The sequence below is a fragment of the Amblyraja radiata genome, chromosome 10, assembly GCF_010909765.2.
Source record: "Amblyraja radiata isolate CabotCenter1 chromosome 10, sAmbRad1.1.pri, whole genome shotgun sequence".
In the NCBI taxonomy this organism is placed as follows: domain Eukaryota; kingdom Metazoa; phylum Chordata; class Chondrichthyes; order Rajiformes; family Rajidae; genus Amblyraja; species Amblyraja radiata.
Window position 1 is genome coordinate 22,951,170 of NC_045965.1, and position 12,395 is coordinate 22,963,564.

General features: G+C 41.5%; 1 protein-coding gene across 6 annotated transcripts in view; it reads right to left on the reverse strand.

The window, feature by feature from the left end:
- The window catches only part of cep350 (centrosomal protein 350), a 120,227-nt gene that overhangs the window by 10,432 nt on the left and 97,400 nt on the right, over positions 1-12,395 (reverse strand). For 5 of the 6 annotated variants that reach the window (XM_033028348.1, XM_033028347.1, XM_033028346.1 and 2 more), the window contains 6 exons: positions 9,829-10,037; positions 8,717-8,864; positions 7,597-7,757; positions 6,795-6,928; positions 5,806-5,885; positions 1,923-4,291 (listed from right to left, as the gene is read on the reverse strand). In XM_033028348.1, coding sequence (XP_032884239.1) covers positions 1,923-4,291; positions 5,806-5,885; positions 6,795-6,928; positions 7,597-7,757; positions 8,717-8,864; positions 9,829-10,037 — 3,101 coding nt within the window. The remainder of the gene's footprint in view (positions 1-1,922; positions 4,292-5,805; positions 5,886-6,794; positions 6,929-7,596; positions 7,758-8,716; positions 8,865-9,828; positions 10,038-12,395) is intronic. The other variant, XM_033028349.1, reaches the window with a different exon arrangement.

Below are 12,395 nucleotides of genomic sequence, written 5' to 3' on the forward strand. Positions count from 1 at the left end.
ATAAAGTGCTGCATAAGTTGCTATTGAGGGAGTGCAGCGTAGGTTCACAAGGTTAATTCCCGGGACGGCGGGACTGTCATATGCTGAGAGAATGGGGCGGCTGGGCTTGTATACTCTGGAATTTAGAAGGATGAGAGGGAATCTTATTGAAACATATAAGATTATTAAGGGTTTGGACACGCAAGAGGCAGGAAACATGTTCCCGATGTTGGATGAGTTCAGAACCAGGGGCCACAGTTTAAGAATAAGGGGTAAGCCATTTAGAATGGAGATGAGGAAACACTTGTTCACACAGAGAGTTGTAAGTCTGTGGAATTCTCTGCCTCAGAGGGCGGTGGAGGCCGGTTCTCTGGATACTTTCAAGAGAGAGCTAGCTAGGGGTCTTAAAGATAGCAGAGTCAGGGGATATGGGGAGAAGGCAGGAATGGGTACTGATTGTGGATGATCAGCCATGATCACATTGAATGGAGGTGCTGGCTCAAAGGGCCGAATGGCCTACTCTTGCACCTATATGGAAATAAAATGAAAAAGAGAGCCCATGATATCAGAAGATACTAGCGTGGATAGCGGATTGGCTGAATGGTAGAAGGGAAAGAGAGGCAATAAAGGGGGCCTTTTCTAGTTGGCTGCCAGTGACTAGCGGAGTTCCGCAGAGGTTGGTGCTGGGATCGCTACTCTTCACGTTGTATATCAATGATTTGGATGATGGAATTGAAGGTTTTGGGACTGTTTGCAGATGATAAGAATACAGGTGGAGGGGCAGGTAATGAAGAGAAAACAGGGACTCTGTAGAAGGACTTGGACAGGTTGGGAGAGTGGGCAAAGTGGCAGATGGATACCCCGTAGCAAAGTGCGGAGTCATGTATTTTGGAGGTAGGGATAATGGCATAGACTATTTTCTAAATGGGGATTCAGAAATCGGAAGTGCAAAGGGGCCGGGGAGTGCTGGTGTTGGATTCCTTTGCAAGTTGATTCAATAGTAAGGAAGGCAAATGCAATACGAGCATTTATTTCAAGAGGACAAGAATATAAAACCAGGGATGCAATGTTGAGGCATTATAAGGTACTGGTCAGACTGCATTTGAGTATTGCAAGCAGTTTTGAACCCCATATCTGAAGAAGGATGTGCAGGCAATGGAGAGGGTCCAGAGATGGTTTACGAGAATGATCCCAGGAACATACGATGAGCGTTTGATGGCCTGGGCCTGTACTCGCTGGTGTTTAGAAGGATGAGGGGAGCCTCATTAAAACTTAAAGAATAGTGAAAGGCCTGGATAGAGTGGATGTGATGTTTCCACTCGCGGGAGAATCTTGGACCAAAAGCCTTAGAAAAAAAGGATGTACCTTTAGAAAGGGGAGGAGGAGGTATATCTTTAGCCAGAGGGAGGCGAATCTATGAAATTCATTGCCACAGAAGGCTGTGTAGGCCGTCAATGTATATTTTTAAGGCAAAGACTGACATATTCTTGATTAGTACAGGGGTCAAGTGTTATGGGGAAAGGGCCTGAGAATGGAGTTGAGAGGGAAAGATAGATCAGCCATGATTGAATGACAGAATGATTGCTGGCCTAATTCTGCTCCAATAACATATGATAAAGGAGTTTAAGAAGTTGGGTCACATATCAGTTATAATCTCACAGAATGGTAGAGGAGGCTCAAGGAGCTAAATGGCTTTTCCTCTCATCACATTCAGAAAGGGTATTTTTTAAATAATCACAGAAAGCCTCTGACAATTATGTTAACTTGTACATATTAGATTTTAGACCATATGACTGACAAAGATTGGGCTGTAACTTTGAAAAGTAAAAGAGGTAAAATAATTAAATTATAATTCTATGATAGAAATTTCATCTTCAATTCTTAAAAGTTACCCTCCCCCAACCCACCCTCCACCAAAATATATGCTGAAAATTAATACCCACAGGTCTAGGACAAAGATCTGGAGATAATATTTCTTCCTTATCTTCATCGTTATCATCTGTTTCAGCAGTGTGTAATTGAACACCAGTTACATTTTGTACCTCCAGATACTTGGGAGATGATCTCGGTGAAGATTCTTCAGCTGATGTGCACCATAACTCTTGATTAGTAACTTGGATCTTTTCATCTCGAACCTTTTTGATTTGCTGCAATTGTTTGACTGCATCTTTCAGAAAAGATGACAGGATATCAGCCGTCAAAGAGCTAGCTTTTCTCTCTTTGTCCTTCTGTTCTATTTCTTTAAAGTCTTCATTATCCTGAAGAATGGTCTTTGATTCCTCTACTATCAACCCTTCACTGACATATATTTCTTCAGATTCAGAATGGAGGCTTGGTACTCTTAGCTGTGCTTCAAGTTGCTCCTTTTCCTTGTTCAACAAATCCAAGAGAGGAGTGGAAGGCTTTTCATGGATAGGCGATAACTCCCCTTTTGTTTCACTGGAAGAATGCACATAGAAGTCAGTGACTATATCAGTATCCTTTTCCAGTACAGTTTGGGATGATTTCTTGATGGATACATCAGCTGTAATGGACTCTTCTTTGTCTTGATCTTTGAAATTAGGTTGTTGTTCCTCCTTGCCCAATTTGGACAGACTCTCCAAATTCCGGTCTACAAGAGAATCTCCTGCTTTGATAGATTCACTGATATTAAGAATCAAATTAATGGCATTAGACTCTGGAAAATTATGGCTTGTAACTTGGTCACTTAAGATATTTACAGATTGAGTCATCTTAAGATCAACTTGGTCAGTAGTGGTTTTATCAGGATAAAATACATATTCCTGCTGCTTTAATGCTTCTTGGAGCAAGGGCCTTCCCTCTTCCTCACTGTGTTTGCAATCATGATCTAATACATCCTCCAACAACAGGCCTTCTTTAATTTCATCTGTATTGATGCTTTCACTGTAACACTTCAGTAGCACAGATATCTTGTTGGGGGGTGCGAAAATGCCACACTTGTCCTTGCATTTGAAGTATACAACTCCATCATACGTCCCATTACCACTACCTTCTGGCACATCTAGCTCTACACCAGCCCAAAAACCATCTGCAAAATGAGTTCTTCCCTTAAAGCATAGTGTGCCTGGTTGGATGCTACTAACCAAAACTCTATCACCAATTTGGAATTCAGACAATTCATCAATTTCATGTGATGTAGGTGTAGGAGTGTGACAAGGAGAAGGAGTGCGTGATGGCACAGGTGTTTGTACCTCCGTTTCTGCATCACTGTGCTCTACATTTCTGCTCTGAATTCCTGACTTCAAATCCAAAAGTTTTTCTGAATGTCCACTACCACAACTTGAAAAGGATTTTTCACTTAGATGTTCACTGATTTCATCATCTGTGCTGATAATTGGTGAAGCACTTTGAGAATGCTCTGCTCTTCCATCCCCTTCTTTTTGCTTGGAATGGTCAAGATAAGACAGCACCTGAAGCTCAATGACATTTTCATTGTGAGTAATCTCATTCCTTGATGTAAGGATAACTGCAGATTCAATATCATCTCTAGAACTTCCAATGTGAGAATTTTCACTCAAATCTTCAGTTGTCCTTTTTCTTGATGACTCTAAGTCTTCTGAATAAATAGCTTCTTTTCCTGGGGAAAGGCAGTCTAATTCTTGTGGACGGGAATCATTCTTTGATAATGTTTTATCCAAAACCCCACGGTCGGATTTTGCAGATTCATCATGAATATCAGATTTAATTGATTTTATAAATTTCAAGGAATTAGCTAAATCATCACTTGTCTCATCCTCCCTATCAGAGTAGTCTTCCTTATACAATTTTTCATCCTTCAAATCCTCAAGGTTCTGCTCAACTTGAAAAGGTTGCTTTGCATCCTTAGAAAGATCTTTTTCCTGAGCCAATTTTTGAATGAACTCAGAGATGCAGAACGGCTGTGGTTTCTTATCATCCAGTTTCAGCAGAGGGGCAGATTTATCAGTTTGTTGAGAAAGTGCAAGGAAGACGTCTTTTTCAAATTCTGCTAATTTCATATTTTCAAGTTCTTCCTGAACATCATCCTGCAATGAAGGATGATTGGACACAACAGTTTCTTCACCAGACCCACCCTCTGACCGAATGACAGTCTGGTCTGGCAAGTGGCTAAATTCAGCTTCCCTCTTTTGATGCACAAATAATACTGGTACATTATCCAGCTGAGATCTCTTTTGGGATATGGAAATCGATGAAGCACTTTGAGAAGAATCATCTGGTCGACTATCGAAGAATAAGGACTTGCTTTTGTCTGATGCGTGAAGTTCTTCGAGGCTGCTGGATTTATGTCCATCTGGACTTAATAGTCTTTGCTCTGTAACAGATAATGATAAGTGTTGCTTAGTTGTTTTCTTTAAAGAAAGAACTAACAATGCCTTTTACGATCTCAAGGCATCTCAAGTGCTTTAAACCAAACATCTTTGAAGTCTAGTCTTATAAGAAAGTGCAAAAAGAAATAAGACCAAGGACCAAAGGTTGCACCAAGGCTGCTCTAGATGTCAGCTGATTTACATCGGTGAGACCAAGCGTAGGTTGGGCGATCGTTTCGCCGAACACCTCCGCTCAGTCCGCAATAACCTACCTGACCTCCCGGTGGCTCAGCACTTCAACTCTCCCTCCCATTCCCAATCCGACCTCTCTGTCCTGGGTCTCCTCCATTGCCAGAGTGAGCAACAGCGGAAATTGGAGGAACAGCACCTCATATTCCGTCTGGGGACCTTGCGTCCTTATGGCATTAACATAGAATTCTCCCAATTTGGCTAGCCCTTGCTGTCTCCTCCCCTTCCTTAACCCTCTAGCTGTCTCCTCCCACCCTCCCATCCGCCCGCCCTCGGGCTCCTCCTCCTCCTCCCCTTTTCCTTTCTTTCCCCCACCCCCCATCAGTCTGAAGAAGGGTTTCGGCCCGAAACGTCGCCTATTTCCTTCGCTCCATAGATGCTGCTGCACCCGCTGAGTTTCCCCAGCATTTTTGTGTACCTAAGACCAAGGACCAGATAACGTTGTAAATGTTATTTGTGAGATAAATGTTCACCATTACTCCAGGAAGAATACTTCCTGCTATTCTTTGATTAGGATCATTCCCAATTACAAATGCATCCAAAAGATAGCATCTCAATCACTGGAGTAATCCCCTCAGTACTGTATCAGATTATAGCCTGGATAATGGAGTTCCAGGGATGTCCTACAAGATATATCCCTGTACATTGCCAAACCTGGAAAATTGTAGTTACGAGGAAAAATTGAATAAATTCGTTTTCTGGACTTAATTAAAGCGTATAAAAGTGAGAGGTTTGGATATAGTAAATAGGGACATATTTACTGGAGTGAAGAGGTTAAAAATCTGAGGTACATAGATTGAAAATAACACCTAGCAGTATTACAAGGGACATCACAACAAATATTTTCACCCAGCGTATGGTAGAAAGATATGAAATGCTTGAGAGGCACAAATTCTCATCATGTTTTAACATCTCATCAGCCATGATCATATTGAATGGCCGAATGGCCTACTCCTGCACCTAATTTCTATGTTTAAAAGTAATTGAATTTTAAAAAACTTTTCTGATCAGATTTTCTTGAAAACCATTATCTTTAAATAAGTCGTGAATGATTGTGGATGCTTTGGCATTCAAACATTCAATGACAGCCAGTGGGCTTGGGTTTGGATACTCACCAATTGTCAAAAATCAAGTGAGAATGTAGAGGATTTCACCTGGGCCCACGCTAGAAGCTTTGTGTTACCTCAAGTGTTTACCCAAAAGGAAACACTTTTAGGAACTTTTTGGGATGCAAAAAGGAATACATCTGCTTGTGATGAAGGTTACATACCCTGTTTAACAATGGAGCCCACTGACACTTTGGATCGTTCACCCTCGGTAAGGGATTTCCAGCTCTTTGCAGATTCAGTCCTGAAACAAAGCAGAAACAAAATGTTAAGCTCAAGCGCTTGTTAGATAAATATAATTGTCTCTATGGAATACATTCAGCTTAAACTTTCTAGTGATGGGTACAACTAATCGCCCTAGATTCCAGGCTAAAATAAAAATAGAAAATGTAGAACTTGGCAAATCAGTGGTGCCTGTGGGAAGAGAAACAGTAACATTTCAGGTAAGTGACTGTCAGAACGTTCTGACAAATTCTGACTGCTTCCCTTTCTACTGATGCTACCCAACTTGCTGAGTTTTTCTAGCAGTTTGTTTTCAACAGCTGTGGATTTTTAAATTCAGTTGCTGAATGTAATGTCTCATCATCTCTGCTTAACGTTTAGTCTCAGATTATTAAAACGTGCAACTGAACACAAGTGCCCCACTTGTCCTGAAAACAGTATATCATGCTACAACAAATTATCCTAAGGCATTTCTGAGCTAAAAAGCACATTCCAGAAATATGGCAAATTTTACTGAATATCATTAAACCACAATGAAATAATTGAGTTACAGCACTGAATACAACGGATATTTTTAAAACAATCTGTAACTAAATTAGGTAACTACAAACGTAAAATAACGCAGTGCTGGAAACCTAAACAAAATGATAGAAATGCTCTGCAGGTCAGTCAATGTCTATGGAGATTAAGAATTAATGTTCAGTTCAATGATCTTTAAAAGGTCACCGGCATTGTTCTATACTGTACTTTCTATGTAACGTACCAGTTCTCAAATTAATCTGCTAAGTAATTGAAAAGTCAAGCACAACCTAATTTCAACAAAAGTACATCCAGTAAGGTATGTGGCAAGCCATTATGTTTAACCTATAAAATGGCAATATAACCAATATATTAAAAATATTAAGGTAGTACTGTCCAACAATGACAATACCTTTGTAGAGAGAGAGGTTTAATCTTGGGCTTCTCAGCAGCAATAGAGGATGGGGTTTTGATTTGTGGTTTGGTTGAACTGGACAAATCTTTGCTTAGTTCAGCTTGGGTCTTCTTAATAAATTCATCATAGGACTGGCAATATGAGAGAAAGAAAGAAATAGAGAGGTTAAATGTCCAGATTTAAATAATCACTTTTTATTTGCTATATGCATGAGATAAACAGCAAATTTCAAATTTTACTTATTTATTTATAAATTATTCATGAACAACTGAAATTGTTAATGCAGCAAAAACAAGTTACTTTGTTGAGAACCCCCCTAGTCTTTCATTGCAAAATCTTTCACACTATAAAGTGCAAAGACTGCAAAATCCAGATTTCTCCAGAATCAATGCCTCAAACTGCTTTAACAAAGGTGTGAATGCAAAGCATATATGGAGAGATATCTTGAGGAGAGATCCTAAAACACTAATAAATAATACATATTTATGAAGTGCTCTGGGAAGTAGGAAGAAATATGGCAATGCAAGGGATAGTTGGGAAAGGGCCATGTAAATGATCTGAGTGTGATATAATTTCCTCATTAATGAGAAAAAATAAAGGATAAACCTAGATTATCTTCTTTGAACAAATACTTATTTCTCCAATCATTTTCCAAATTAAAAACATAGTTCTTTATTTCCAAATTAAATTCACTCTAGATAACAAATTGATCTTAGAGTATGAAATACATGAAACTCTTATTGCCATAACTGCAAACAGGAAAGACAGTCCAGTTAAGAATGTGTAATGATAGTCTTACCTCTAGTTGTTTAATGAGACTGGCCTCCTGTGCTTTCAATCTCTCCTTCTGACGTTTCTTCTGTTCTTTCTTCAGCTTGTCTACAATGGATTTGCGCTTCCTAAGCTCATCCTTTAGTGCATGAATCCTGCCCTCTATATCACTTTGGTCTGATGCTGTTTCTGTAAGGGTTGCAGTCAAATTGAGGTTATTACAGGTAATAGCTTTCAATTTAATTGATCATTACAAAGAAAAAATAACTGCAACAGGAAGAAAAAACAAACAATTTTACTCAGTTTTTATTTCAACTACAGCAGTTATTGAACTTAAATCTCCAGTAAATATACATGTAACTTGACATTTTCAAGACCTGATAAAGATAAATGAATCTCCACACTTATATAATTGTATGATTTGTCATCACACGTGTACCAAGATCCCCAGTCCTACAATACACCTTGACTGATCAACTCACTGTCCTGATCAAATACACATTGCTGGCGTATGCATTAGCTGCTCAAATCCACAATATGCACTGAATGACCACAACCATATGCCTCAGGGCACTGGCTAAACTGATCTTGCTGCCTGCACTGTCCTATAATCTCCCAATGTGTACAGGTCTGATCCTCCTCGTACACACATGCTGCTTAAACCCATAATCCCCCTGTGAATACTGCCCAAAGACCCGCATATCTACTGAATGCACTGGATGTTCATGCCTATAATTCTGCTTGCACATATTTTAATGAAAGCCACATTTTTTTGCATGAAAGTCTAATTAATGCACGGACTCTGCTATTTGGCAATGGCATATTGATTATATTTCTAGATGTAGTGATCCAGTCAAAGTTCAAACCTACCACAGACCTGTGGAATATTTTGAAAAGCAAATTTCAGTAGTAATGTTCATAAAAACAACCAGATTGTCATAAGCGCCCATGTGATTCACTAATGTCTGTCAAGAGAGGAACTCTGACACTTGGTCTGGCCTAAACGTGATTCTGGACCCTCTGAATTGACTTAGTACGCTGATCAGATCAAGGGCAATTTAGGATAGGAAAGAAATATTCTGTAAATAATGACAAAATATTTTAAATAAATTACTAAATTTTATGTGGGCCTGTTCGAAACTTCTTACCTGATTGTGTCATGGAAACAGATTCATCAGACCAGCTGCAAGACGCTTGACGTGATTTGACTTCAGACCTGATCTGTAAACTAAGACTGGAGTTGCTCTTCTTACCATCCTGCTTTGATGCACTGACACTCGTTTTTGAGGGAGCAGACTGAAGAAGGGAAAGGGAATAACAACAGTACACTAGTTATTACTATTTTTCGATTGATAAAAAAGGAAGCACAACAGATAGACAGGAAGGGTATTGAACCCCATGTACATGCTCAGTTGTTTTGATGAAATATTGAAGTAAAGCACTGGCAGACTGCAAGTTCTAGTATTACTTCAGTCTGGTCAGGTGGATGTTAATAATGGCTAGTAGTACATGAATTTAAAAAATGAGCTCTTCAGGTATCCTAACCAACACATTCCTTTGTCAACATCATCAAAAAAGATTGATTGGATACTTATGTCACTGGTTTCCGTGAAACTAATAAAGTTTCTCCCAAAATGCCTGTGGGCGCTGAGGAAAATTAACGGATATTTTCAGGACTGAAATAGTTAGATTAGGTCAGGAGATAGATGACAGGCAAGTAAAATTGAGTCAATTAGATGATGGACCAATGGGGAGCAAAAACAAACAGAAAATACAGGAAACACAGAGCAGACCAGGCACCATCTGTGGAACTGAAGGGTCTTTAACCTAAAAAGGTTAACTTTCCACAGAGGATGCCTCACCTGGTATGTATTTCCTGTACTCTATTTATATTTCAGATTTCCAGCATTTGTATTTTTTTTGATTTTCAGATTAAGTGAAAGGGCTGAATGGTTTCTCTTGTGCTTTCAGCCTAGAATTCCAATTCCCACATCTACCTTAATGACATGTGTAAGAAGGAACTGCAGATTCTGGTTTAAATCGAAGATATATAGATACAAAAGGCTGGAGTAACTCAGCGGGACAGGCAGCATCTCTGAAGAGAAGGAATGGGTGACGTTTCGGGTTGAGATCCTTCTTCAGACATCTCCTCTAGATGGCTTTAGTACTAAATTCACTGACAACTTTTTAACTACTGGATGGTCAAAAAACTGTGTTTAAGTTTTTTTTTAATAAGTAAAACATGACTCCATCCTCTTACCTGTTTGCTCTGTGCTGCAACAGATTCAAAGTCGTGGGAATAACCATCATCTGTGAAAACACTATGCTCGGGGCTGGTGGATGTTCTGAGGACTGCTGATGCTGACTCCACAGTCTGTGCAGGTGGGCTTCCAACTTCATACGGAATTGAACTGTCACTGTGGAGACGCGATGGAGATGGTGCTGAGCATTCGTCCTCACTGGCTGTGTCTAGAGAGAAGATAATGTCATAACATGTTAGCAGGGGTGACTGTTGGTTTTCCAGGTTTGAAGGACAAAGTACTGCCTTTGAGTTCCAATCCCACTTAAGTAGCATGGTTCAAAGGAAACTGAATGGGTACCATGGATGAGAGTTGAATATACACGTCAAATGCCCCTGTCCCCCCCAGAATTTACATCAACACACACATAAATTCAGCTTCCATTATAACTTCTCTAGCAAAGCAGTTGATTTATTCATCATTCATACTTAATCATGGTAGCTGCAAGGCATAGGAACACAGGCCTCCTACAGATAACATAAATGCAGTTATCTCTCCTACATACCAAGATGTACCCCAAATAACCAAAAATAATAATAATAATAAATTTTATTTATGGGCGCCTTTCAAGAGTCTCAAGCCGATACCTGCAAGTAGTGATCTGTTAATCTTAATCTTATCCGACTACTTATTTGTAAGCATCAAAATTAAGGATATATATTTTTGCAGCCATTCATATATCTTTTTGGTGCAGTTTAAATCCTCTGGGAGTAAAAATTGAAATGGGGCCAGGCTGGTTTTGCATTTACAAATCAATAGATACAGTGCATTCAGAAAGTATTCAGACCCCTTCACTTTTTCCACATTTTGTTATGTTACTGCCTTATTCTAAAATTGATTAAATTCATTTTTTTATCATCAATCTACACACAATACCCCGTGATAAAACAGTGAAAACCGGTGTTTAGAAATTTTTGCAAAGTAATTATAAAGAAATAACTGAAATAACACATTTACATAAGTATTCAGACCCTTTACTCAGTACTTTGTTGAGGACCTTTGGCAGCGATTACAGCCTCAAGTCTTCTTGGGTATGACGCTACAAGCTTGGCACACCTGTATTTGGGTAATTTCTCCTATTCTTCTCTGCAGATCCTCTCAAGCTCTGTCAGGTTGGATGGGGAGCGTCGATGCACAGCTATTTTCAAGTCCAGAGATGTTCGATCGGGTTCAAGTCTGGGCTCTGGCTGGGCCACTCAAGGACATTCAGACTTGTCACGAAGCCACTCCTGCGTTGTCTTGGCTGTGTGCTTAGGGTCATTGTCCTGTTGGAAAGTGAAGCTCTGCCCAGTCTGAGTTCCAGAACGCTCTGGAGCAGGTTTTCATCAAGGATCTTTCCGTACTTTGCTCCATACTTTCCCTTGATCCTGACTAGTCTCCCACTTCCTACCACTGAAAAACATTCCCACAGCATGATGCTGCCACCACCATGCTTCACCATAGGTATGGTATTGGCCAGGTGATGAGCCTTGCCTGGTTTCTTCCAGATGTGACGCTTGGCATTCAGGCCAAAGAGTTCAATTTTGGTTTCATCAGACTAGAGAATCTTGTTTCTCATGCCTTTCGGCAAACTCCAAGCGGGCTGTCACATGCCTTTTACCGAGGTGTGGCTTCCGTCTGGCCACTCTACCATAAAGGCTTTTTCGTCGTATCCCCCTTCTCTGCCTCCGTCTGCGCTGAGGCCTAATGGCGGAGCTGGCGACCTCGGGACTCCGGAGGCAGCCAGTCAGGACTCGCCCTGGGTTTGCTCCCGTGAGGGCGGCCCAGCTCGGGGCTGGAACTGCGCTCCCGTGAGGACGGCCTGGCGAGGGGCCGAGACTCTCGCGTGAGGGGCTGTGGCACTCCCGTCGGAGTGGCCCAGCCCGAGGGAGGAACGGCACTCCCGTCGGAGTGGCCCAGCTCGAGGTGGAACGGCACTCCCGTCGGAGTGGCCCAGCCCGAGGGTGGAACGGCACTCCCGTCGGAGTGGCCCAGCCCGAGGGAGGAACGGCACTCCTGTCGGAGTGGCCCAGCCCGAGGGAGGAACGGCACTCCCGTCGGAGTGGCCCAGCTCGAGGGAGGAACGGCACTCACGTGAGGGCGATCCGGCTCGGGGCTGGAACGGTGCTCCGGTGGCTGGGACGGCGTTCTGGCGGCGGTGACCCGAGTCCTGGGTTCAGCTGCGGGCCAGCGGCTGCGTACGCTGGACTGGAGGGCGGCAGCTTCGACCACCCCGGGCCGCGGTGTTTGAGCCGGCCCGTTGCGGGGTTCGGTGAGCCGCGGGACTGATTTACCATCGCCCGGTGGGGTATCGCCTCAGCGCAGAGGGAGAAGAGGAGGGAAGAGACTGCAGCCCTAAGATTTTTGCCTCCACCACAGTGAGGTGCTTGGAGGATACACTGTGGTGGATGTTAATTTGTGTTTATTGTTGTTATTATTGTATGATTGTATGTATGACTGCAGGCACGAAATTTCGTTCAGACCGTAAGGTCTGAATGACAATAAAGGCATTCAATTCAATTCAATTCAATTCAATTCAATTCAATCA